The sequence below is a fragment of the Psittacula echo genome (genome assembly GCF_963264785.1).
Source record: "Psittacula echo genome assembly, chromosome: 1".
Lineage (NCBI taxonomy): Eukaryota > Metazoa > Chordata > Aves > Psittaciformes > Psittacidae > Psittacula > Psittacula echo.
Window position 1 is genome coordinate 136,838,712 of NC_137735.1, and position 27,947 is coordinate 136,866,658.

Below are 27,947 nucleotides of genomic sequence, written 5' to 3' on the forward strand. Positions count from 1 at the left end.
TTCTGAAGCCATAAACTTGAGTCAGTTACTTTTGCTTAACACACACACACACACACACATATAGAGTCCCTCAAAACACTTTGTTTCCTTCCATTCACCACAAAATACATTTTCAGCTTCTGGGGAAAATTCTCTATTCGCTGCCCAACAGCTGGCACAAGTCATCTCTGGGGAACACCATGGAACATAATTCTTTTTCCCAGTGGATGGCATCACCCTTTCTAACAGAGCCTCTGCCCTCCCCATGGCGGGGCATTCTGTGTTTCAGTGGCTGGTTTGCATGGGGACCTACCTTCTCAATACTGTCCTGCCTAAGGCCATCTAAGGCATTTCCACATTTAATCCCTCAACCCTACCATCCCATCTTGCTGAGAAAACTCAAGATCCCCACACTACAAATGTCTTTACTCATGTGGGAACCGCAGGGGGAGGAGGGTGAAAGGGAGTTATGACTTCTAAGACTTCCCCAGCATTTCCCATATCTTCTTAGAATTTTGAAGTATTTAAAACCAAGAAAGAAGATTCTTTAAAGAACCATGACTTGGTGGATAATATTAAAACCTGAACCGTTCAATTTGATCCTGACTATGCTGACGTCACCCAACCAAGGCACATCTTTTATTGTATACAGACCCAGACCACATAATGGCTTCTGCCTTTCTGTTTTACTGAATTTCCTTCCTTAAAAACTTCTATTTGGCCTATTGGGCAGTTAAGAAACACATGAAACACTCTAATTTCAAGCTTAATATAATGTGTATTTTGAAAATGTTTTACACATGCTAAGAGTGTGGAAGCTTTCTTCTTCATATAATGCGAACTGGCATCTTACAGTAAAAAAAATCAAACCAAAACCAGGCTACTGCATTTTACAGCTATAGATATCTGAGCTGTTGAAATAGTAATGAAGAAAGACTGACAACCTCAGAAGATGAAGTACAACATCACTCACCTGAAAGTCTTTTGTAAGGCTTGTTACTGCTTTTAGTGCCATTTTGGTGTTTCTTGTCTATCGATGGAGCTACAATTCCTTTGCCGTTCAGAATCTTTTCTGGTGATGGTGGCACTGACTTGGATGTCAAACCAGATTTAACCAGAGTTGGAGCAGGTATGGTGGATGAAGACGCTGAGGAGGAGGTGATGGTGGTAGTGGTTGCAGAATTCATTTTAACATTGGCACCATCTGCCTTCACTAGGTTAGGAATTTTCTCTAGACTGACTACTGGAACAGGAACACTGCAAAACCAAAGAAAATCCTTCAGGTTGTATTTTCTGTACCAAAGATTTACAGTTACTTTATTCGCTTTCACAGATACAAAACATTTTGATGCAAGGGACACAATATCTTAAGGCCAGACTAAGGTGAAATATTTACTACCATTATTGACTGTCTAATCAAAAGTTTCTAAAGCCAGGCATCTGGCTTTGAAGAGAATTATGAAAATGAACTGTGGTTTCTTTTTTTTTTTTTAAGATCCAATCCTCTACGATTCATAAACAAAATAAGCCCTTGGTACTAAGCAGAACACACCCTTTTACATATATGGTCTCATGCCTTTAACACAAACGCAGATATGTGTGTGCTGCACTAAACTCTCCAGGATGTGAGCAACATGTGCTTGCAGGCCAGAAAACCAACCATATCCTGGGCTGCATCAAAGGAGCATGACCAGCAGGTTGAAGGAGGTGATCCTGCCCCTCTACTTTGGTGAGACCCCCCTGCAGTCCTGCATCCAGCTCTGGGGGGCCCCAACACAGGAGAGATGTGGACCTGTTGGAGTGAGTCCAGAGGAAGCCATGAAGATGATCAGAGGGCTGGAGCACCTCTCCTACGGAGACAGGCTGAGAGAGCTGGGGTTGTTCAGCCTGGAGATGAGAAGGCTCCAGGGAGACCTTAGAACCTCTTCCAGTATCTAAAGGGGCCTACGAGAAAGCTGGATAGGGACTTTTTACAAGGCAGAATGGGTTTAATCTGAAAGAGGGAAGATTTAAACTAGATGTTAGGAAGAAATTCTTTACTGTGAGGGAGGTGAGACACTGGCGCAGGTTTACTGGAGAGGTTATGGATGTCCCATCCCTGGCAGTGCTAAAGGCCAGGTTGGATGGGGCTTTGAGAAACCTGGTCTAGTGGAAGGTGTCTCTGCCTGTGGCAGGGGAGTTGGAACTGTATGATCTTTAAGGTCTCTTCCAACCCAAACCATTCTGTGATTCTGTGATAATGAAGTTGTTTGCTAACAGTATTAATATTTTTAAACAAATACAAAATTAATTTATTTGCTCAGATGTGTCTGAATGACACACAAGCTCTGAAAACAAGGAGAGATTTTAAGCACAGAAATCTCAACAGTGGTCCCTTTAAAATTATTAAAATCCTTGATGAATTGAGAATTACTATAATGTATTTTTAATAAAATCTTATGAACCTCAAACAAAATTTCCCAATATAATCATTTGCTTCGTTGGTCTTTTTCAGAGTAAAGTTTAAAAAACTAACTTCTCCTAACTTGACTACCATCACAGCATATTTGTGACACTAACAAATATTAACCTCCTCAATTTGGCAGCAAAAGATTGAGACAAGTGATTTTCGATTCCAACATGATTTTTTCCGGCTCCTGCCTCCATGGGGAAATATCCATCAATGACAGCTGCTTTTTACGTACCCAAGAACTCTAAAAGAGGATGTCTTGTGACTATGAATTAGTATATAATGTATAAATTATACACCCCTCCTTACTGAAATGAACCCAGAGAAAAAAAATATTAGTTAAAACCCCCTAAATTCTCAGTCTTTAAGCCCAGATTTCATTGGAGGCTGCAAACAAAAATGTCTCACTTATTCAGCTCTTCCCATACACAGCCTGAAGAGCTGCTTTGGCCAAACAGTTGACTGTCTGCCCTGTAAGCTAATTCACACACAGATCATGCAAAAATGACAGTTTTCAGACTATCATTCCACACTGAGCAAACAAAAGAAACACAAGTTTTCCTAAATATAAATGCAATGATGATGGGTAAAAGGTAAAACACATTCCTCATCCAGAAGCATCAGAGTCTCCTTAACAGTATTCCAATCTTTTTCCTTCTTAATTGCGGAGAACTAAACTAACGTCTGTAACTTTAATCCCCAGCATAAAGGTGACAGCAGAGGAAGCTGTCCCACGCAGAAGAAGTTCTTTAAATTCGGGTATGTTTTAATCTTAGTATTATCTTAAAGGTTTAACTTCATGTACATACTTAAAGGTAAAATGAAGCCTATTCACAGAGTGAGAAATTACTCCTTAGCAAACTATATTCAAAGAACAATCTGCTTCTTGCACATCACTGCAGTCATTCTGCACGGTGGTGCAGAGCTTCTCCAAGCGTTCAAAACTCCAGAGCCATCTGTTAGACACACAACCATTCTTACATCCAGATATATGTTGAGGTGTGCTTCAGGATGCAGTTTGGCTAAGCAGAGCTCCTTGCCAGAGACCACACTGTTGACAGTGTCCCAAGACAGGCAACACCTGCCTGGCTGCACATCACCTTATTGACTGTATTTTCGAAAGAATCTTTGAACGAAGGGCCTGTTTAGATTTATTGAAGACACCTGCTGAAAAGGACAATTAGAGAAACAACATGCAACAAACAAAAACCAAGGAGAGGATCATGATAGCTAAGTAAAAATGAGAAAATGGGAGTTGGCCAAAGATAGGTGAGAAAAATCTGTATTCAGTTAAAACAAGTTTACTTTTTTTTTTCTTTAACAAAAGAAATTCTAATAATAGCAATATCTACCTAAAGGACAGTAAAATAGTCATTGCCAGTGCAAAAATGACAGAAATGTTCAGTGTTGCATCTATACTAAGAAGGAAGCTTGGTAATGCTCTCCAGTCAGATCAAGATGGTTTTTGATTCCCTCAGTAAGTGTAAAGTGCCAGCTGAAAAATCATGATTTATTTTTTTAACATAAGCAAATCCGGATAATGTGGCCATGAGTTCCGAAACAGTTGGAGAGATAGTGGGTCTCAGCATATTAATATCTCATTGAACCTTTAAATACTTGGCAATGGAGAGAAGATAGCAGAGCGCTGCTGTTGCATCCACACTGAAAACCCAGTAAGTAATGGAAGTAGTAATGGAAAAACTAAACTGACAAACAATTAGGTCACATGTTTTTGCTGAAAATCAGATTTTGGGAAAGAAACTTGGTTTCACTTTTTGATGAGGTTACCAGTTAAGCTGACAAAGGTAACTGTAAAAATGTTTCCACTTTCAAAAGGCATTCTAAAATCCAAAAAGAACAATTTAAAAGCAATTGTTAACATAAAATAAAAACCTAGTTTTTCAGAGCATTATGATTGAATTAGGGTGCTTGCTAGGGGAACGTTTTAGACATCATTACCAAGTCTGACACCACTGAAAACTGCACGGGTCTTTAGAAACAAATATAAGATTTGCTGATGGAATCAGGATTGAGGGAAACCAGATAATTCTAGTCTATTCCATTCCATTCCTATCCTCTCCTTCAGTAGAACCTGTGAAAAACTCCCAAAACAGTTTGAGTGAACTTTCCTCTTGAGTATCTTGGGGCAAGTTTCTTTAGTTCCAAGCCATTGCCTGTCACTGTTGTCCCCAAGCAAGAAAAATAACTGTAGTATGTCACAACACTCCTCATGCCTGGAGCTCCTTATTACCCCTGTTTTTCTTTCTTCAGGCTTTTATCAATTATTTTTCCTTGCTGTTATGTAATTTTGCTGGGGTTTTAGTTTGGTCATTCATAACTGTATTTGTTCTAAAATCCCAGCCATTCATTCAATTCTTTTCAAATTTGGTGAGAAAAGAAATTCACAGACATTTAAAAACATAATCCATTGCTCTATTCTATGTTGCTGGGATTGCCTCTGTAGTGTAACAAAATATTTGTGATTTAGTGTTAGAATATGTGGCCCAAGTTACCTCTGCTGAATTTTGTTTCCAATTCCATGCTGCGCTAGGAATATCCTTAAATCTTAACTAGCTTCACTTTCTCAACCTCAGTATGAATAATGGTATTTCCTAATACAAAGAAATAAAAACTAAGAGATGATTAAAAAAATCCTTTGAAAAGTAATATCATAAATTCTAAATGATAACCTACAGGTTTATCTTTGTGATCCTATTTCTGTTCTCAGAAAGCGTGTCAGTTTTCTACATTTGATGAAAACCACCGTAATTCCCTCTCATTTTCTGACCTTCTGGCAGGCAATGACTAATCCTCATGGAGTGAGGTCGAGGAGACTTGCTTCAGCCTTACTCCAATTTCACACTGAGGATGGGTGGAAATGAACACCCTGTAGCACCACAGCACCAAAAACCTTCATGGCAGCACTCAGAAGCTGTGCTGGCACTCAGCAAGTGAAGCAGCATCCTTTGGGCAGGTCAGCAGCAAGGGAGAGAGTTGCTGGCTAACAGAAATGCCTTTTAGAAAGCATATCTAAGCTAGTCTTATTAATTATGATTGTTTGTTCATTATTACTGTTATTACTACCCATCATCTTATTCTTTGCCTTTTTCTGTCTATTTCCTACCCTTGTGCATCTCAACCGCAAGCTTCAGAAAACGAGGGTTTACATTTATCTTGTGCAGAGCGCAGTGGTGCTCCAGCACTGCTCCAGTCTCTAAGCACTGCTGTATTAATAGCAACGATCTTAGAGAGATACAAGGGGAAAAAAAAATCAGATCTGACAGATATTCCTGGATGATGTATTCACAATAATCCTTCATATTCCAACTACAAGAAGGGAAGTATTAAAACCGCAGCTACAAAAATGAAACTGTTCCAGATCTCTTTCATTCGATCATTCTGATCCTGCTTTTTAAAGCATTAGCCAAGGAGCAACCTGAACCTCTAGAGCACATCCTGAAACAACACAGGATGTGAAGAAGAGAAAGAGCTACTCTGTCAGTGTTTAAGATGACTCAACCAAAGCTACAATGAATTAAACAACAGAAGAGTTGGGTCCACATGCAGGCAGACATGACAGCAGACAGATCTGCTGGGCTGTGCTGTTGCAGAAGACATTGCTGAAAATCTGCTATTAATTGTCACAGCTAAAATTTAAAAGAGATGCTGTATGAAAGAATTAGGCAAGTGCAACAATGGTTATTCCAGGTATGGAAAGCAATCATTACCAGTGATAAGCTAATCTGATAACTGTCTGGAAGAATCCCTATCAAGTAAATATTTGTGGTATGAGACTAAAATGTAACAGACAAAAACACGGAATAACTGGAAGCTTCTGAATATGATAAACCACAACACAATTGGATACATGATGCATCCCATTTGCATTTTTGAGACAAATGTATTTGTGCCAATTGAGTATTTCCTTCTAGAAGATAAATGGGTGAAAATCTATGCAGAAAGCAGAATGGAAGATATAATCATAAAAAAGAATTAATTTTATGAATAATTTCTCCTTTAAGAAAATCAGACCTGCTGAATATTTTGTAGAATCCTAAATAAAAATTATAATCCACTAATGCAATAGGAACACGCACCTTCTGTAACAGCTGCCAGCTCTCTATAACCTGTGATGATTATCAGACTGATTTTATTCTCTAACAAGTCATGCAATCTAAGCCACTTAACACTTCTTTTTGAAAGACAATCTCACTGATCTCCACTTCACACTATTTGTGATTTGTTGTGTGATGATTACAATATCTTTAACTACTGTATGCTTCATTTTCCCCCAGTGGCAAACAAAACCACAGCATTATCTCACAGCAGAGCTGCAGGAATTGGGTAATTCACAGGTACAAGTACTGACATATTTATTGCTAAAATATTAGCAGAGCAGTACAACATTTTTATATGGCAAAATCTACCTTGATAACCATCAGCAAATGTTTGGGATGTTCCCAATAAAGGGAAAAGGGATTGGTGGAAATGCCCAGTTATTTTGTTCCCTTCCAGCTTTTACTGACTGACAGAATGCCATCTGTTGCCAGAACGGAAGATATTGTTTATAGATTCAGTTAATATGCTGAAATGTGGATCTCTAAGTTGCTGTCTGTAACACTAGGATGAGAAACAGGTTTATAACCAATAGCGTTAATAATATAAAGTCCTTTCTGATTTTTCTTTAATAAGACTTTAAAAAAAAAAAAAAAGAATCCTCTCTTGTATAAAATCCTCTTCAACATTCGGAAGAAAAGGTCACTATTCAGTCAATAGTTTTTGGGGTTTTTTTATAGTAAATGAGGCAGACCTTAATTGGAATAGCCTCTGTCTCATCTGTGTGTATGCTTGTGTGTAATCTAATGATCCAGATTTTATATTTTCAGAATTATATACCATAATTGTCTGCAATGCTCATCATGTTTCTAGAGACGCTGCGTTCAGATTTGTAGGAAGATTAGACTTCGATCAAGTTTGTTCCACTGCAAGGTAAATTCTACAGGTAGGCAGAAGCTGTTCTTTTTGAAATCCCACCAACCACTGAATGTTTCAGGGAGAAAACTGGAGCTATTATGTTAATATAATTTAACTTATGCTTTGTCTCACGAAAGAATGGTTTACCTTATATTTTCTGCTTTAAGACAGTTGTGTCCAGAAATCCTACCTAAACCCATGACTTTCTCTTGCTAGATACAGCATAGAAGAAGGAAGGATCTTTACACAGTAAGTAGATAGAACTAAAGAAAAAGGAAGCATTACTATTTCAACTTTACAGACACAGAATTGAGGCTGAGGAGACTAAGGTATAACAGTAGCCTGTGCAGAACCAGGAACTGAACCCTGATCTCGACTCATCAACCTAATGATCTAATCACAAAGCATCTTTTCTGTAGATAACCAATGACAACCAGTTTCATAAGGGATAAAACAGTGACCCAGTTCTGCTTTCCTCTGCATTTTTGCAACTCTGTTGCTACCATCAGTCACGGGAGGATGGGCCTGGCAGTCTCAAAGCCTGCATATGTATATATATTACAGAACATGATGTAAGACACCCCCAAAATAGTGTTGTTTTTTTTTTTTTGCAGCCAGAATTTTCCTCTGTCTTCTCATAAGGCATCAAACATTATCGAAAGATCAAATGACTCCAACAGCAGCTGCTGTTGAAGATAAATGACTATTACCAATAAGTTTTCCCGAATATCAGTTAAGGCAATATTAAGAACCCTACAAAAATTATCTTACTCCTTAAAAGCATCCCTTTTAAGGGCAGATACTGTAACAGAAGATGGACCTTAAAGATAGCAAATGGAGGTTTTTGAAAAGCAAAACATTTGATGGAACATCCAGTCCTTTTTCCTCTTCCTATATATATATGTATGTGTGCATAAATATATATATATATTTTTTATTTTATTTTATTTTTTTTTTTTTAAATTTGAAAACATCCAAGTTTCCTCTCTTAGGAAATGCAGAGGCTTGAACTGCAAACTTGGATAAGATGAGAACACAGATCTTTTTTGATGAATATGAAATACACAATGATACTTATCTTCTGAACACCAACACCTTTGGTAGCTATTATTTTGGTACTTACCATGGTTTATCCCGTGATACTTTAGAAGGAAAGACTGTGTGCTGTTTGCTACTGGAGGTAAGTAGATTGTCTTTGGGCGTTTTGAATGGCTTTGAGTTGCTGCTGACAGGGTTATGGCCGCTGATACAGGATTTCGGTTTCATCTGTACTAGGGATGTCCTGGAATTGCAGGCTGGAGAAGCTGGAGAAGGGGAAGGTTTACACATTGAACCGTGTCTTCGTTCTGTAATGGAAAAATAAGAAACCTTACAGCATTTCATAGGCTAAAAGAAAAAAAAGAGTCAGGGAAGAGGCAATCGTTCCTCTCTATGCTAGATACAATGATTTCATCACTCCCAAGAACACCAGTTCATCACTGTTGTGAATTTAATCAAGCTAAATGATAATTAAACATAACCAACTCCAAGCACTGCTCTGAAAAATGCAAAAAATAGTAAAATTAATGCTAATAACCTACCAGAAAATTTCACCAAGAAATCTCAAACCATTTCTTAAGCAATAAGCAACCACCAGCATCTGTATGAGGTGCACTAGATGTCCCAGCTCCTTCATGTAAAGAGGAGAGTATGCAGCAATTGCTCAGATGACTTGGTGAAACACTCTGTGACAGACATGAGGTGGCTTCTATAATGGTTTATGAAGAATTCATATGACCCAGTTACTGGACAGTTTACTTTATGGCTATTTTGTTTCAAGTTTAATGGGAAGCTGTAAGGAAGACAACTGAAAGCCTGAGAAGTAGTGAGAGGTCTCCTGCTGCCAGCCATTGCAGAGGCAGGCTCTGCTTGGAGGTGATCTCCAGCCACCAATCCAGGGTTTTTATCACACAGAGCAAATGGCACGTGCAGAAAAGCAGGAAGTTTACGTATCAGTTGCATCTAGAGGTCAGGCCCTTGTGTAAGCACTGCTCACGCTCACACCAGAGACTTCCTAAGCACTGCACAAAGCAAGGCCTTGCTGACCCTGCAATAGCAGAACAGGCTTCAGGACAGACCGGCTTCAGTTCAACTGTTTGCATTTGGTTATGATTATTTAAAAGCTAAATGTCCTGTCCCTGAGACTGCTAAATAGAAAGATTGCTTTAAGAAAGTGTTTGGCCATTCTTTACAAATTATGTCCTTCTCCAGAGGACAAGTGCCTGGCCAGCACAGGCTGGATCACACTGCGCTGCAAGCAAGGGGCTTGGTGCTGAGAACTTCAGCACAGCTACAAGGTACTACAGGAGACAGGGTTTGTTTTTTGCTGAGAGGTGCTATAAATCCCTAGCAGTCCCACACCCCCATTTTCAGGAACACCATTTTCCCGTCCCCTTCACCCTGCAGCGAGCCAGCCCTGGTGCTCCCCAGCCAGAGCAGCGGCCGTGCTGTGGGACGAGGAATTTTCCAGTCAGCAGGACCGTGCTCAGCAGCAGCTGACCCCGGGCTGCTGGTGCCCTGGCACCAAGAGCCTCCGCAATGGGATCAGCCAGGTACCTCTGCTGCCGACACGGCCATCAAACCAAGTGCACCGTAACTACAGACCCAGAACTTCGGACAAGCTGGAGTTTCTCCTTCAACACACACCAATTTTTTCCTCATCTAAAGCTTTCAGCACTTAACTTGAAGAGCCCAAGTGCGTGCTACTCTGAGCTTGCACAGCATCCCCCTGTTAGCGAAGAGCAGGTTAAGGAAGCAGCAGCAACCTGCTGCTGCCAGGGAAGGTTTTGTATTTACATCACGAGCCCTGCGCTCCCCAGTTTGATATTTCAAGGATAACTAAGAAAAATTTTCCCACAGAGAATCAAAACACGAAAATTTGTCTGGCATCCTCACAAGTAAAAACTTGCCAGTGGCAGAAGGATTCATCCATGATTAATTTGCAACAGGCGAATACCTCAAGAACAAAGAGATATGCTTAAAAAATGATATTAAAGAATATTCCAAACTGTTTCTATCTTCACTGACTAAATAAAAGCACTTTCTATTAAAGACCAAGCACTTCCATATCTTCATATTCACAGCTTTAATTACAAAGGCTGAAATTCCCTCCAGATTCTCCTGCAACTGAAGAACAAAACAGTCTTAATGTTTTTTTTAAATACAAAATGTATCTCCCCTCACCCCAATGCCAGCTGTCATTTGCCAGTTTTCAGCCACCACACACCCCTTCCGTGTGCAGCTTCTGCCTTTAAAAGTCCTTTGCAGGAAGCAGTTAATTTATATTCATTTCACCTCACGTTGATGGCAACAACCGTGTAAGCTGTGCATCTGCCTCTGAAATGCAGAGCTTTATTCACAGGGTATTTCATTAAATAATAGTTATTGTTTCAAGATTCACCAACCTTCTCAACAACTATTTAATTTTAATTAGCTTAATAAAAATGTGCAACTTTCCCATTAATTGAGGACTGATGAAAAGGAACTGCTATGTAACTAATAAAATCAAGCTGTATAGAAAGTGAAACCTCGGAAAGAACACAATTTCCATATACAAATAATACAAATTCAGGATTAATTACTTCAATCTTCACCATGGCTACTGATATTCTCAAGACCGACTGCCTTCTAGTAAATTATGTCTTTTATATCATCCCTACGGATATATTTGGAAGTGAAATACACTACTCTGTTATTAAAATTAATCTTCTGGAAAGACGGACATGCAAGATACTGACCATCTAAAATTATATGTTAAAGCCATCTCAGTATCACATGCCATAGCAAGTTATTTTTTCACAGCCTCTTTACACTGGGTTTTCAGTCAAGCTAAACATTTGGTGCTCTTCCCTGGACAACTTTCTCAATTTATTAATTCCCAAGAGCAAACCAATACATTAAACTTTGGATTTTTTTACCGTAACATAGAAAATGGCGGAATAGACACTGTTGTGATGTGGCAAGATTAATAAAGTCTATCCTACTATTTTAAATAAATGTTTACTTAAAAGATGGGGAGGGAAAAGATTACAAGAATACTTATTTTATCTGAGTGTGTCAGATTGGTGGCCACTCTTGTGATTAAACCAACTGCTATATTTGGTGCTTCCTTTTACCTTCACAAACTCCCGCCTTCCCTCAAAACATGGCTAAAGAAAGTCTTCTATGTTTTAGATAGGCTCTGATACATGTTTGAAAATTATCAGCATTACCCAGCTTCTCTTGACATTTCCTAGAAGCAAAATGGAAATTATGACCACTGTAAAGTCATACACGGGAAAGGAAGTAAATAGGCAGTGCCACACATCAGTGTTCTCAGACGCTGCTCTGATGGGTTAAATCTGTATGTCTACTCACATAAGCGAATGTCACTTTAGTGTCAGCAAGAGAAGATGGCAGCAACACCTTTCAAGTAGGGCCACAGTGAAGAAATGGAGGAGTAACTCCCTCCAAGCGGGCAGAAAACCACTGTTTAGGCTGGGCAAGCACAGCCTCAGGAGACTGGACTTGCCAAAGGTGTGAAACTTCATGGACAAATCTTGATGGTGGGGGCGTAAATAAAAACAAAATATTGATTTATTCCTTCTCAAGAACTATTAAGTTGCCTCTTGCTTCCTCCTTCCTTACTTTGTATGTGGTAATGAATCAGTCTTAGGCACTGGTAATAAGTTTCAAAAAGAAATAGTGGGAATATATGACAAAGCGAGAAGGTTCTCAGCTGTGAAAATCAACTGCTTAAACCAGGATAGTGGTGCTCCTCTATTAAACTGAATTTCCTGGTCACAAAAATTTCTACTAGTTTGTCTATTAATATTTCATGTATATATGAGGAATTACATACAATCTAGGTAACGGCTATTACACAGCATATGTAATAAATTAGTATGTAAATAAAAGATATTTGCACTCAAATAGTTGTTATAAAATTAGATATTCACATGCTAACACATTCAAGAGACAACCAGCCATCTGTGTGAAAATTTCTAGGCTCATTTGCAGTTCATGCGCAGAGAGATGAGACCTAGAAGGGCAGGTGAACTCGCACAGAGCTGTGGATGTGGCTGTCCCTGTCTGCATACAGAAGTGACACCAACACTGGGCATAAACGAACCTAAAGTAGAATGAAAATTTTTGCCTCTAAAAAAAGTGAAGAAACCCTGCAAGGCATCTATAAAAGCAGTTATCACTCATACGGTACTAATCTAAATCCTACAAGCATTTCTGCAGAAGCCTGCAATGCTGTGAATGTGCTCAAGTTCAAAAGACAAAAGAACTTTTCCAGTTCATTTAAATACTTGCAAATGGATGTTTACACTCCACAGAAACAACAACACATATTCTGGTTTGCCTCTAAATACCAGCTGCTGTCAAATCCAAGAGCAGAGAGAACACAATCAAAGTTACAATCCTTTTTACCACATTAATCCTCCTGCAACCCCTCAGCTGTCTCAGCACAGCCACTGCAGCAAGTGACAAGCAACATGTGACTTTTGCTGTCAAAGTTTATGTATTAATGACTTTAATCTGGGAGGAAAGTTTAACACTCTCTCACTGAATTAACTGCACTTTCTAAAGAATCAATTCCGGATCAATATCCGTTATTTTTTCTAGTTAGTGGCAGGAGTGTGAAAGTCCAACGCTACATATCGTTCAAACGTGCACTGCAAACCCTGCATCGGTAGCATTGCAAGTGATCTTAAAACTATTCCAGGAGATTCTCCACGTCCTATGGAAACATGGACATAGTCCAACTTTCTCAGCCAAATCTGAATTGTTTGTAGATGTGAAGCTCTTATGTTGTTGGAGACTGAACAGTCCCTGAATCTCTGGAGCTTCTCTCCCATGCCCTTGTACTCCATTTCTAATCCTCCTTCCTGCATCCTACACAATGCAACCCCCTACCTTTCCCCAAAAACCTCTGCTGCAGCTGCCAAAGTCCTCTAGGTCTGCCTTTGAATCTGTAATTCCACTGGATCCTCTCTGACGGGTCACCAGGGAATACTAGCAGCTGTTTTGCAGGAAACGCCACATCTCCTTCTAATCACAGGCAAAAAAGCAAAGCAATAGAGAGGCAACATGAGCTTCAGAGCCACAAACACAGCGTGTGGGAAAAAGAGGCAAAACCACATTCTGAGTAGAAAGTCTCTTTGCGAGTTTTTGTCTCCTCTCTCACACAAGATCAAGCACTCACTCAGCTCACAGCAAACCTTATTCACAACAGCTAATATGTTGCCATTAAAATAGGCCAACCGTATGTTTCCAGATGGACTGCAATAGTTTTGTACCCAAGCTGATTTTTATATGATCCGATATTGCTAACCTGGATTACAAATAAAAACCATTTCTTAGTACATCTCATCTACATCCATTCTTACCCAACATGTGCTACACAAAGTTGATCAAGTGAACAGTTTTTGCCCAGTCAGTGTCTTCTCCATCAGTGAGACACAGAAGATTGCAAAGGGAAGAAGTCACGATACAGCTTCAGCATAGAGAAAGATAAGCCTTTGGTCTTTCAGTATTTTCTTGCAGGTAGTTGAAACAAACCAAGAAAAAAATCCCTCTAACATTGTCAGAAGAGCAACACGAGAACTCTGTCAGCACCAGTCATTTTGAAACATTACTCTCGTTTAGCACGATCTGACTTCCTGTATACAAGAGGCCTACGGCAAAAATCAATTTTAGGTTGACCCATGAATAACTCAGAGGCCCAATGCCATGTATTATAGCCTGGTATTACATGTGGTAAAAACAAATGCAATATGATGCTAAACCCCAGAAAGGTAAGAAAGTTATTTGCTGTTAGTAAATGTTTACAGAATAATAACGCTCCTTTTAAGCTTGTATTCATCACAACCCTGCAGTTCATAGCCCTTTTACTTAAAATAGCATAAAGTAACTGATCCAACTGCCCTTAACACAATATGCATAGTGTTTGTTATTCCCCATTTACAGTATTTAAGCAGATGGTAATGAAATTAAGTATATGATCCACATAATGATTCTGTTTCAGTAACATATCCCAGCCTAGTCGAAGAAGATGTTACCTATGGTAACTCCATATACCACCTATACACAAATTTCAGTTCTTCTATTTTCAGCATATCCTGAGGTGTTTTGTTGCACAGCCCTTCAGCAGGCAAAGTTGAGCAACGCATACTTACAATTTCAGTAAACAGCAAGTGAAACCTGCCACCTCGGACTGATCCCAGTTCACAGTTTGCAAATGTACTTGGCATTAATTCTAAGAAAACCAAAACAGCAAAAAAACCACACATGCCCAGAAAGCGACAGCCAGTGACCAGAAAACTGAACAACTAGGCTGCTTGCAGAAATGTGTCATCCTGCAGTAACTGGCAGCTGGTTCATAACAGGAGTACATAAACACCTTGTAAGCACTTTCATTTTGCAGCCACAGTCTGAAAAAAAACCCCTAACAAATCATGGTACGTGAGGTTAAGCAAAAATAAACTTGGATTTGATGCAAGCAAACTAGAGCGAGAGCGAAGGTTAACTTTACCAGTTTTTCTGACAAAACACTATTCCAAGTCCAGCTGAAAAAGTTTGGAAATAATAGCCGCAAACTGTTCCACCCTTCTTGCGCTGCGCACTGGAAAGGAAACAGCACAGTCGGTTTCATTTTGATTCTTCTTGTAAACTGACAAAGGAAATAAACTGCCAGCTCAAACCCCCGGACTGATCTGCGGCATAAAACACAGCTCGACAATCGCAAGCTTCATTCCAGGTCAAATGACATAATTGGGAAATTATCAAGTGCTAAAATAACCACTGTTCTGCTGGTGTTTGTTTACAATAAACACAAGCTTCGCTTTCTGACACAAACCCACTAAAACGATTCTCCATTTCACAAAGTCTACAAGTGAGTAGGATCAGCAAAATTATGTAAAACATCCTGCTAGAAGAAGAAATGTAAACTGAGCCACTTACAGAGAGGAGCAGGCTGCCAACTTAATCTGATTCTACGACGACTGTAAACATGTACTTTTGGAACGTGAAACGATTCACATTGCCACAAATGCCGTCAGAGAGAGGCAGCAGCGTGATTAGGTATTCTGCACACGGTAAAAAATCAGGCAGATGACCTGCTGCAGCAAATACCAGATCAGCACTCACACACACCAACTGTTTTGACTACAGGCACTTGCTAAGCACCAAGTTTCAGGTCCTACCAGTTGGACACCAGAACTGATCCTGTGCCAAGAACAAGCAGCACTGAAAAAGGCTGCAGGGTTTTTTACTTTCCTTTTTGCTTAAATAATTGTTGATATAACTCGAGTAACTGCAGACATGAACCAAAGTGAAAAATTAAAAGCAGCAAAACCCCACAAGTGTGTATTTAGAGCAAGACGCTGCATTTTTTCTTTCTGGATCCAGGAAAAAGGAGGAGGGTGTTTCACACAGTAGGATGAACCTGCTGTTTTCCTGAAAATTCTTTTATATATGGGATAACTTGGCATTTGCCAGGGTAACTATAAGAGACAGGACGAATAATCCCTAGAATATCACTAAATTACACTTAAATGGCCAAACCTCTCAAAAATGGCCAAATTCCACAAGAAGCCTCACACTCAGCATTTCCCAGAATATTTCCATTCCTCCTCAGTAGAAAGCATTAATAAAAAAAAAAAAGAAATAAGGTTCAAACGGAACTCCAGCACAGCAAAAAAACCCTGCTTCAAATAGTGCAAGTAATTACACTAAATATAAAATGAAACTGCTGGGTACTTGTCTGCTTCTTTTACAAGGATTTTGAGATCTAAAGATGAAGCTTCAAGGTATCCCTGATGTATCAGAGCAACAGGAAAACGATGGAAGAGTGAATACCTTGCTCTGGTGACAATGTCAGTCTTCACATCACTGAGCTAGAAGATCTGGATTTAACACTGGTGTCAAGGCCTGTTTCTTCAGCTATAAATGGAGATATTAATTGACTTAGAGTATTAACTTGATTTAAAAAAGAGTTGGAGATTTAAGAAGGAATTCATCACTTCCTGTAATGAGACAATTCCAGACGTGTAATCAGCAATTGCCACCTGACGCACTGCTCCTGCACAAAAGCCTGACAATTTTCAGCTCTAAGTCATACATATTTCCCAGCTCAGCAACGCCAAAAATCCCTGGGCAAAAAAGAAGTAACAGAGCAAGTGGATCCCAGGTACATGCTTACAAGGACAGCCCCCACCAGCCTTCTGCACCAGTCTCTTGGCACTGGTCTTACTACTTGCTGACCAGTGGTAATGGTAGTTCCAGCATTTTTGCTGGCAGATCAAGAAACATATTTTCAGCTCAAACTCAGAGCAGGTACATCAGGTGAAATGATAAAATACTTTCAGCAATCAAACAACAGTACTTTCCACAAATCACAATTCTGTGGGTGATTCTATGCATGAAGAGAAACCTTTTATTTGGCTGGTTTTTGGAAGTAAGAAAAAAGTAACTTTACATTTAACACTAAAATATAACAAGATGAACACCACTTTAAATACAAATTTAAACACAACTCACCTGTTCATTCCTCTAAACACCAAACTTAAATAATTTTACTCCAGACACGTTGTTTCAAACAGAGGTAAATTTAGTATTGTCATCCTCTCATGCTTTGTGTTGTGTCACAGACCTGTTTCCTCAGGCCCCAGGCAGGTCTTTCATATTCAAGGTCATCTGATGACATGTATTTTAATTTACTCACTTATCAGTAAAATATTTCACTGTATCTCTAGTTCCATCTTTAATGATATTTACAAAACAATAACAAAAAAAATAATTTATGTACATTGTTGTTTTAGGAACCCATTGGATGTTTCCCCTCATCTATCATAAAACTATTACAGAAAACTGATAGTTCTTCAGTGCTTTACTTAATCCAAACAGATACAATGGCATTTCTTTGTACAGATAAGAAAAGATAAGCCATGGAAGAGTGAGATGGGACTACAGAGGGGTTTAGCAAAAACAATGCTGTACTACGACGCTGGGAAAAGAGGCTATCTTTTTCAGGAGACTTATGTTCCTGATCTGGTTTTGTGCATAATAGCATGTCAGATTTTATTCAATATCAAGATAACGCATCACCAGCTCATTTTATCATTCCTTAGAAGAAACTTGTACAAACCCAGTAACTTTACTGATATTAGCCCAGAATAGCAGCTTTGCAGGACTTGAATATAATCTATTGTTCAAACCTTCTGGGGTTTTCGGCTCTGACTTATTATTTGGGATCCAAAACCAGCATCTGGTGAAACAATGTATTCCTTAACAAGCTGTTTTCTAATCCGAAAAATAATGAAGTATGTTTTTGTAAAAATCCATGGGGTTGATCCCTGAATTTGTTCCATCTCTGCTACCACACGCTTCCCTGCTCCTAAGCAACGTGTTTCATCCCATATCCATGTCCATTGCACCACCACAAAAGAGACGGGATAAGCTCCGTCTATAGGTACATGGTGACAACTGTCAGCACAAGCATGCTACTGCCACATGAGATACTGCTCTCTGGGGCACACTAACTACGGTGTTCTCTTCACAGTTGCTATTTTTCACAAAATTGCTGAAATTTCATATTTTGGAACCCACTCTGCAAGAATTAAAAATTCTTTGGCAAAAGTGGTATAATGACATAGGTCTTATTTTATCATCATTATTACTACTACTATCATTATTACAGTAACTATCATCTTTTAGGAAACTCAAAGTTTATGTATCATTTTTTTTACTTGCTTTTCCGTGTTTGCCACTCCTCATGGATATTCCCAGGCATCAAATTAATCCCCTTGGAACACTCCGACATCTTTTTACCTGCCCAACTAAGGACACTGTTTTATTTTGAAAATTGAATGAGCTTGTAGTTACGTTTTAGTTTGCTTTATCAAACCCTGTCGCAAAAGCAGCATAACTGTCAATGCAGACTATTTCCTCATTCCAGATGTTACAGATAAATCAGCACACACATCTTTCAGGCACAATATTTGTCACAGGTAATAATAAAATCTATTCTTTAGAATGCTTTAGAATGCTTCAGAATGCCCCTAACACACAGCCTCCAAAATTAATGTGCAAAATAATTTTTGAAGAGGTCACTTGCTCATGTTTCCTTCACTACACACAACAGCCTTTACAAACAAGAAACCAAATTCTCAACCTTGTACAGAACAAAACTGAACAGACAACACCGAATGATATACCCAAACACAAAAGTGGGTTTGCAGGGCATTTTTTTATTTGTTCCTCTCCCTTAAAAATCTATTGAATTCTATATTTATATGCAACTTAAGATCTAAAAAGTCACTTTCTACTTTAGCTTGCATCATTTATGACTTCTAACAGTGCAAATTAAAGAAACTCTGACCTACCTGTGCACAAATGAAATATATGGAAATCAGTCTCTGAGAGTCCAAGTGACAACTACTTCACATTCTGCCTCTGAATGTGCCTCTTAACCATTCTTTACTGCAATGAACTTCATGTATTACAAATTACTTGGTTTGGATAAACCATTTACCTGTTCATAATACAAACAGCTTTCCCATCATTGCCCTGAATGGGAGAGTGTGTTGTAAATCTACAATTTTAAATGTCTGTTCTACCTATATAGAAGATTTCTTTCAAATGGGCCTTTATTAATTTTTTTCAAGGCACTATATAATCAATAACAAATCAAGGCTTCCAAAATTTGTTGAAGCATGGCCAGTGTTTCAGATGGTTTGTGAAGACAGGTATTTTCCAAGGCCACACAGCAATTAGAGGGCAGATCTGATTTTAAGTGATTCCAAGTTTACTTACCCACTCATGTTGCCTCTGTCATGTATGAATGGGGCAGGAATGGCATAGGAGAAAGAGACAGATGATTTCCATTACAACTACCTACCAAGGTGCCTGAGCTGCATGACTCGGCACAGCTGTGCAATTCAGCTTTCCCTCCTACCACTTCCGATGCCTTAACCATTAACCAGCTGTTATGCAGTGCAGGTGGTTCCAACTTCCTATGCATCCTCTCAGAAGCACACACATGCTGTGTTTTATAAAAACTTTAAGGAAAAACATAAGCACGTAGACACTCACCAGCTGAAGACTCGGGATATTTTTCCTATGAGGCGTTCTAATTACGTTCTATAATTACTTACATAAGCTCACTGGAGGGAAAAAAATCACTTCTCATTAAAACAAGGCATAGCTCAACTCAGAACAATTCTTGCGAGTTTTAACTTGGACAGTAAGCAAACAAACCAAGATCATTAGAAGTCCAACTTGCAAGCACGTCCATACAAAGGAATCAGTTTTACCTGAAGACATTTAACTATGAGCTCTCTCCTTTAACAGGAGGTCTCTGAGAAAAAAAACATGAAATAAACATCTTTTCAAGGTATCGAATGTTCGGCATGTGTCAGTTGGTTTTGATTTAAACCACCTGAGTCACTTGGAGCATAGGTAAAATATTAGGATGATTATTTCCTACCAGGCTTAGCTGGTATTTTATAGTGCTAGAACCTGGCTTCATCCATGCTTGCTGTAACACGTCACTTCAGGTGGGAAGAATGAAAAGTACATCTGTTCATCAAGAGATGAGAGTAGCCTTTGGTCAGCCAAGAAATGATTACAGGGGGAATAAGCTTGGAAGCTGACAGGAAGAAGAGAAAACAATTTTAAGACAAGGATTTCAAAGTGGGTTATTTATAGAGTCAACACTCAATTATCCATGGTCAGATTATCTGTACCAGAAATGCAGAAACAAATCAGCTCCAGCTGGATTCATTAGCCTAGGTGCAGCTCAGTGCAAATGTTCCCATACTTCTAGGGACAGCGTGGGTCCAGAAAACATGCAACGACTTTTTTTCAGCATAAGACTGAAGTCCTTTTTTTATGTAAAGTGAAGCTTGTCTCCATATCACATTTCCAAAAGCAAGAGCATTGGGGAAAATGGCAAAGACTCCAGGTAAAGCCACCACCTTGCAGCGTTACCCCCATGCTCTGGGTCCCAAGAGTTTTTACAAACTGAAAGGCAGTGTCAAGGCTGAGCTGGCTGCATGCACTCCTGCCATGCCATGTCAGGGCTGTGTTCTCTGCCTGGGTGCCGGGGAGCTGGGCGCAGACAAGCACAGGATACTTATGACAAAGCAGGAGCCAGGCACCAGCCAGCAGGGCAAACACTGCTAAACCTAAGTACAGCTGGGATGGCCTCCACACAGAGGGACTGAGCTGTGAAATCACTTGAGATTATGATTAACAGTTAAGTCATTTAAACCAGATATTCTAAATAAGGGAAAATTTAAAACTCTAGTGTTTTCCTAACTCTAAGAAAAATACAGCAACAGACAATACCAATCCAGCTTGAAGCTGTTTTCCTGGCCACAATGCCAAAAGTGTAATTGACAGTGAAATAAAAAGGTAGATAGGGAAACGGAAAAAATCTAACATTATATTTCCTACCTGCCAATTGCTTCCTCTGAATCAGACTATCTGTGTTCATGCTGAAGGGCTGAAACCTTTCTCCACCTGTCAGGAGACAGCAAACTCCAGAAGACAGTTTATGCTGTTTAGACTGTTCTGGAAGTTGTCCCTCCTTATCAAATTGATGCTGTTCTAAGTTGAAAGAAATCCTAGTGTTTAGAGGTAACAAGAGATACTTCTAAATTGGAGGAGTCTGAGATTCAGTTTATTTTTTTCCAGCAATTGGAGTCACTTGACCAAAGAGGCAGGGAAAGGACAACAAGCAGGATACTGGCATGAAAAGTCTCAGCTATAATCAGCTGACTCCAGCTTGATTACAGAGGAGGCACTAAACTCTGGATTTGGCAAATGGATCACAGAGCAAGTTTTTTTCTAAAGCTTTTTGCTGAGTCTGCCAACTGGTAGCTAGACAGTACAGCAGATTCAACCAGCAATGGCTAACAAGCGAACCAAAACCAACCATGCCTGAGCTATCACCCCTGGGATTTGCCTACTGTATCTAAATACTGAGAGAAAAAAGCAGAGAATTGCTTGAGTAGTTTCAGATGCAAGAAACAGAGGGTCACAGAGAGTAGGATGGGGTAAAGGAAGAGATCCCCTATCCCCACTAGAACATCATTGTAATGCTTGAGGAAATTTGCAGGTCCTAAGTCTACAACCTATTACCCCTCCTTTCCTTCTCTCTAGTCCTGAATGCATTGAATTTCCAGGTTGCTTAAGGTCTGAAAAACAAGTAATTTGAGAAAAACAATAGTTCAAAACCAGAATTCACCATGCTAGGTATTACTTATCAGACCATTCTGGCAGTTTTAGTTATTATTTCTCCTTATATTTCAGATCCCTAAATACCTATTGCCTAAAAGGTGACAGCAGGAAATTACAGAAGGTTTATTGTCTTTCTTTACCGTTTACCTTAGGACATGAAGTTTATTCTCAGTAGTAGCAACTAATACATTTTGGAAGGTGTAACATTCAGAGAACAAAAACTGAAAACATATCCTCTGCTGTACAGTATTTGCAGGTCTCATGTACAGTATTTATCTTGGATTATATACACTAATGAGGACAGCAGCACAGGCACTGGAAGGGAAAGGACTTTATTTACTGTAAACAACTGGGAGCAGAGACTGTCAAACATTCAACAATTTGCATTAACAGAAGGTTTAAAAGTTTTCACCTCTTATTTGCTGTAACAAGATTAGGCCAACACTCCCCTCCTTTTCCCCTAAACCCCATTAAACTAGGAAAGACCACAAATACAAAACCACTGCACTAGCTCACTGCCCTACTGAAACTCTCAATTGCTGTAAGTTTTAAGGAAAGACACCCACGATATTTCCCCTTCCTGGGGGCTACTGCACAGCAAATTTCAGCCCGTAACTTCCAGGTAGATTGGCTGCCTATCTGTCAAGCACATACATGCAAACCACACTTACATAAACTTTCCGCTCCATTACTGCTCCCCCCACCCCAAGATATCAGTTCTAGCCAGGAACTTGATTAGCAACAGACTGTGAAACACTTCAGAGGTAGCACTGACAAAAGGACAGTGAAATTTTATGGCCTGAAGGCTCCAAAGCTAAGTGTGGTGGCACTAGGCCTTGTGTGTATGGCTGCAGTCATACTGTGGATCAAACAGAGATGCAATTTCTATTTCTGCTCCTCCTCCCTTTCAAAACATTCCTGGCTCATCCCTGGCTTCAAGCTGGCACTAATCCATGTCTGAATGAGGGTGTATGGACAGGGACCGGGCAGACTGTGTAACAACCTTGAGTCTTTCAGCAACTGCTTCCTAGAAGAGGCTGCTCTCATCCTGCAAGCAAAGTGTGTATTGCTGTTCCCAAAGTAGCCTCATAGATTCAGTGTATTCAAAGAGGCTTGCTGAACCTGCTTTCACAAGCAATCTTGATTCACCCTGTACCAGAGACCTCTCTCTTCTTCGTGTTTTTATGCCAATTTACCAGTCACAAATCTTATACTCCCCTTTTTCTGGTTAACTGTAAAATTATTAAATACTGTAGTGATATGGACTAATTTTGTATGTCTTCTGTCTTCCTCTTCATAATTACTTGTCAAAATCTGTTACATAGTGAGTTTAGAACAAATTATTCTATGCTGGTTTTGTACTTTAAGTAAATATAAAGAAATGCTGGTCAGATACCTCAGGACATTTCTAGCCTTACAGAAATGAGCTCATTTAACAGCCTCAGTATTTCACAGACTTAGACAGATACAGCCTCTATCAGATAATACCAGTTTCAGGTAAACAAGTAGCTTTTCTCCCACTCCCGAAAACTCTAATGCAGTTTTCAAGTGTCACATAGACATCATAATTATAACCATTAAAAAAATAAAGTAACGGACACACAGGACTTTACATTTTTCTCCTTCTAAGTGCATTAGTATAAATGGAAGGAGGCTGTAATCCATGCACACAGCAAGTAATTCAGCTGTAATTCATACCATAGCACAGCAGAGGTTATGCAGTAATGCAGACATTAAATCTGATACTATAAAGCTTGCAGGTAATCCCTCTCTTTCCAAGAACTGCACACTGAGAGAAATCAGATATATTTAAAGCATAATTCAGTATCATGAAAGTACTCACTTCCTTTAAATTTAAACTTGCACATCTAGAACTGTATCAAAGCTTCCAAAAGCAAACATTCAGCAACTGACTTGTTCTTTATTTAAAAAGCTCTATGGAATATGTACAAAAGAGTCCTTAAAAAAGTTGACAGCTGCTAATTCAAGAGTCAGCAGTTTCCCATTACAGTGGCACATTCTATTTAAATTGCGGTACCAATGTCACATTATTAATTGAATTAAAAAAGAAACACCTCTATGAATTACATATTTCTAAGACATCACCTATTACCAACGCAATCACTCACAGTTTGCACTACCACATTGTCACATGTGAAAGACATGTGGCAGAGCAAAACATAGAACATACAAATACACACTATGTGTAAGGGAGAAATCACAGTAACTTTACATGTCTAGCTAAGATTCTAGTTACCTGCCCCTGTTTTTCTTTGACCTTTCTGAAGCAGCTGCAAGTGGAGCTTAGTGTCTGCTCACAAGTTAAAAATCTCTGCAGCAATTTGTGCAGATAAAAATAAAAATCACAGACTATATTAGATTCCAAGACTGTAAGCAACATCAGCAATCGTATTTGCACAACAGCATGCCGATATAGTTGGGAAAAAAACATATTCATACTGCAGATAAGGAAGGGTCAAAGTTCTGATTGTGCTTGAAGTTTCAGTATTGGCACTTCCTGTTCCAAGTCCAAAATACACTTAATTAAATCTATTTTGTCCTTCCATGCTAAAGTAATGAACTACTATTCACACACCCCCCATCATATATCTGCTTCTGATTTGCTCACTTACATTCTTATAAACCATTAGGCCAGTTATAAAAGGTCTCCAAGTCCACAGGAGGCATTGCCACATTTAGCCATACAGTCCAGAGCTGCACTGAGCCTTCCTATAGAAAGCTCAGCCCAGGAGGAACCTCCCAGAGTGGGGCAGCAGTTGCAAAGGTACCCTTGTACCCTTTAATGTCTCAGTGAGTTTGTAAACTGTAAGTTGCTGACAGCCCTTGGATAAGTGTCATTTTTCCAGCAGCAGTCAGCTAGCTGAGGGATGCTTTAACACACAGAGCTGACATTACACAGGTATCTAAAATCGTGGATGATTCTCTCCAGCAACAGCTGTGTGCTATAACGTCATGTGGCTCCTACAGCAGGCTTATCACACTGCTTGTCCTCAGAGGCAACAAACCAACCCGGGGTCTTCAGTGACTCGGACTCACATTCAGACCCCAGTGCAAAACCCAATGAGCAGCAGCTGTCCCCGTGTGCTGACAAGTTCACCCATGGGCACTCCAGAGCCCACCCCTGGCAGAGGCTGCTGGCTGGCTAGTGGGGTCAGTGGCACTGAGGCTGCTGAGAAAGAAGGACTGGTATGGGAGCTGCTGTCCGGGCATACCGGCAGTGTCGAGCAGCGCTCTGTAAACAGCAGACACATCTACTGACGCATGCTCCCAGGGGCACTCATTTGTCTTTTTCTACCCTCCCTATTCAATGCAATGAGCAGGAAAAGCCCAAACAGCAAAAAGCTCAGGGATGGCACTGTAAATGCAGAAATTTCGATTGTGAAAACCCCGTTTCATTAATCACTTGATTCTTCTCCTGAAAAGTTGTCAGATTTCTAATGTAGTTTAGGAAGGCTTACAGAAAGCAAGTCCTTCAAGCAGACAAGGAGCCAGCAGTACCACAGCTTTGCTCACCTCCAGTATTGTTGCATGCTCTGTCCTTCTCTTCCAGACTCTCGCACTTACTGAGCTACATGGAATACACAGTAACCAGTAATCAAAAATTAAGCTTCTGGGGATTAATTGTCTTTGATTTTTTATACAGCAGTGTCCAAGTGGACCCAGAATTAAGATCCTGTTACAGTCAGCTGCTGGAGAAACACGTAAGTTCTTTATCACCTATTTTTCATCTTACAAGTACTCCGTACTCACAAGTACAGATATCAGAGCTATGGTGTCACTACCCAAAATAAAAAGCTACATCAACAAGTGGAGCTTTGCTGCAGCACAGCTCTGTGTGTTAAAGCATCCCTCAGCCAAATCCTCAGCTAGCTGACTGCTGCTAGAAACAGCAGCTTCCCCGTTAACCAGAAATACTTCCTTCAGCATCACTCTCAATATTTGGAATGGGAGTATTTTTAATGCTTACCCAATGCCATTACAAGTAATTTGTTTCAACCATATTTAAGGTGGCAGCCCCACAGCTCTCCCCACGTACATGCAACTCCTCTTGCAGCCTAGCTGTGGCTCGTCCACTAAAACCAGCCAAACCACCAAGTTGCAGCAGACCAGCATGAGACCCTAGTTTAAATGCAAATTTATTCTCACAGCTGTGCCCAATATGAAACACACCGACAAATGCAAGCTTACATTGTAAGACACTTACAAATGTTTCAGGATTAAATGCTACATATTTGCACACATGCATGGAGTGATGTTCCCCAGAAAATGAAGATGGAAGATGTTCTCTGGAGTGCTGCGCTCCCCAGCTGTGCACCCTCCCCTGCTCTGCAGGGATCCCAATGGGGCAGGAGTGGGAATGGCCCCAGTTTATTCAAGCTTGTTTCTTAATCACAGAATCCTCTGCCTGAGGCCTTGGAAGAAGACAGAATGTGGCTGGGAGTGTGGAAACAGAGAACCAGCAATCTTGGAGATCAGTTACGGTAAGGAAGCTCTTCAGCAGGCACTGTGCGTTCTTTCTAGGCCAGCTTCAACAGGACAGAAGAACTGGATTCAAGACACCCTGATCCAAAATGGAGCCCAGAAACTTAGCCAACAGATCTTTGAAGGTGCCTAACCCTGTTTGTTTGTAGGGTTTCTCTAGTTTAGTTTGAACATGGGGCTAGAAGTAAAAATAAAACAGATTGTACGTCTGGGACATGTGCCTACCTAAGCAAAATAATCCTGAATGTTTCTGGGATTTGTGTGGGAAGGCAGTCTCTGCAGGTATACATGCCTCACAGAAGAGACAATCACTGAAAACAAGGAATAATGAAACAAAATAAAATATGGAAGCAGAAATATGCAGAAGAGAAGAGAAACAATCGGTATAGAAATAATAGATAGGTAGTATCAAAATGTAAATAAATAATAAGAATGAAGTTTAGAAATTACTGGAAAAAAATTCCAGCAAAAATATAGGCTTATAAAAAGCTTCAGCCTTTAGGCTGAAAGAAACCATAGTTTGTGTGGCATAGCCCCATCATTTTATGGCTAGGATGTTACACACTGCTAATACCTATTTGTATGTCTCAGGTTTGTGCCTGTGGAGCAGCTGTTAAAGCACGCTGTAACACATTATCTGGGGATCCACAGGACTGCAAGGCTGCTGCAAAGTGAGTGGTGATTGCTACCTCACGTGAGCGTGTGATAAAAGCCGTATCACAGGTTTTGAATGGCCAGTAAGTCATTGTGTGGTTCTAAATGTTTAAATTATAACACAGGCCAGGCTAAGGAAGGGTTAACTTCCACACAGACATGTACCAGAATAAGGGGGTAAAAGCAAAGAATGCATGGTAACCCTGCAAAAGTCTAGCAGAATTAAATTCAAAATAGTGCTTTTGATATCTGAAAATAAAACCCATTTTCTGAAAAGCAAGGCTAACGTTAGCTTTTGTTTAAGGCACAGTCAGGATGTTGACAGTTTTCTGTATCTTAGTATTAGGCATCTTAAGTGATCCATCAATAGATTGCCTGAACCAAATGTTTCAGGAAGTGATAACCAATGCTTTCATTTTCAGTCTAAAAAGGGGAATTTATCAACAACATCAAGACACTTATTTAAATATAAAAGGGCTCCTACAGTTGAGATGAAGACCAGAAACATTTACCTCATAAAATAACTTCTTTTAAATAGTCTTCCTTGTACAATGTGACACGAACAGAGACAGTTTGTGCTGATGACAGACAAGTTCTGCACTCAGAGAAAATATTGCACAGTAAATAATTATTTTCTAACTCTAGAATCCTAATACAGAAGTTTCAGCTACAGAACCTACAACATGTAAAAGATTGAGAACAAAACAAGCCAACAGTTACAACTACAAATCATCATAGGGAACACATGGGAGGGGAAAGGAATTCATTTTTTTTTAAAGTATCACTCTCTTTACTCATCTCCCAGGCTTTAATTAAGGGACTAAAAAATAAGGAGCAACTATGAATGATTCCTCTGTAACCTGCTTCTTTTCAGCCTATAAATGTGCCTCTGGTAATAGCAGTACTACATAAAAAACATGAAGAAGACTCCTATTTACCAATGTCTGGATATAGACATTAACTTGCCTGATGTCAGCACAAAGTTAGGATATCAAGAGTGTTCTTAATACTACCTTGAAAACAAAACATCTGATCTCTGTAGTCAGTTTTGGACTGATGGAGCTGGTCTTGTCCCTGTTGAAAAAAAAACCCAAAAGCAATACGCTGCGTTTTACAGTAA

At 39.6% G+C, this 27,947-nt stretch overlaps 1 protein-coding gene across 7 annotated transcripts in view; it reads right to left on the reverse strand.

Annotated features, from left to right (window-relative positions):
• The window catches only part of ATXN7L1 (ataxin 7 like 1), a 115,883-nt gene that overhangs the window by 21,967 nt on the left and 65,969 nt on the right, over nt 1–27,947 (reverse strand). For 5 of the 7 annotated variants that reach the window (XM_080638867.1, XM_080638866.1, XM_080638868.1 and 2 more), the window contains 2 exons: nt 8,526–8,748; nt 953–1,236 (listed from right to left, as the gene is read on the reverse strand). In XM_080638867.1, the coding sequence (XP_080494993.1) occupies nt 953–1,236; nt 8,526–8,748 (507 nt within the window). Of the gene's footprint in view, nt 1–952; nt 1,237–3,409; nt 3,585–8,525; nt 8,749–14,960; nt 15,029–27,947 lie in introns of those variants that run through there. The other 2 variants (XM_080638871.1, XM_080638872.1) reach the window with 2 other exon arrangements.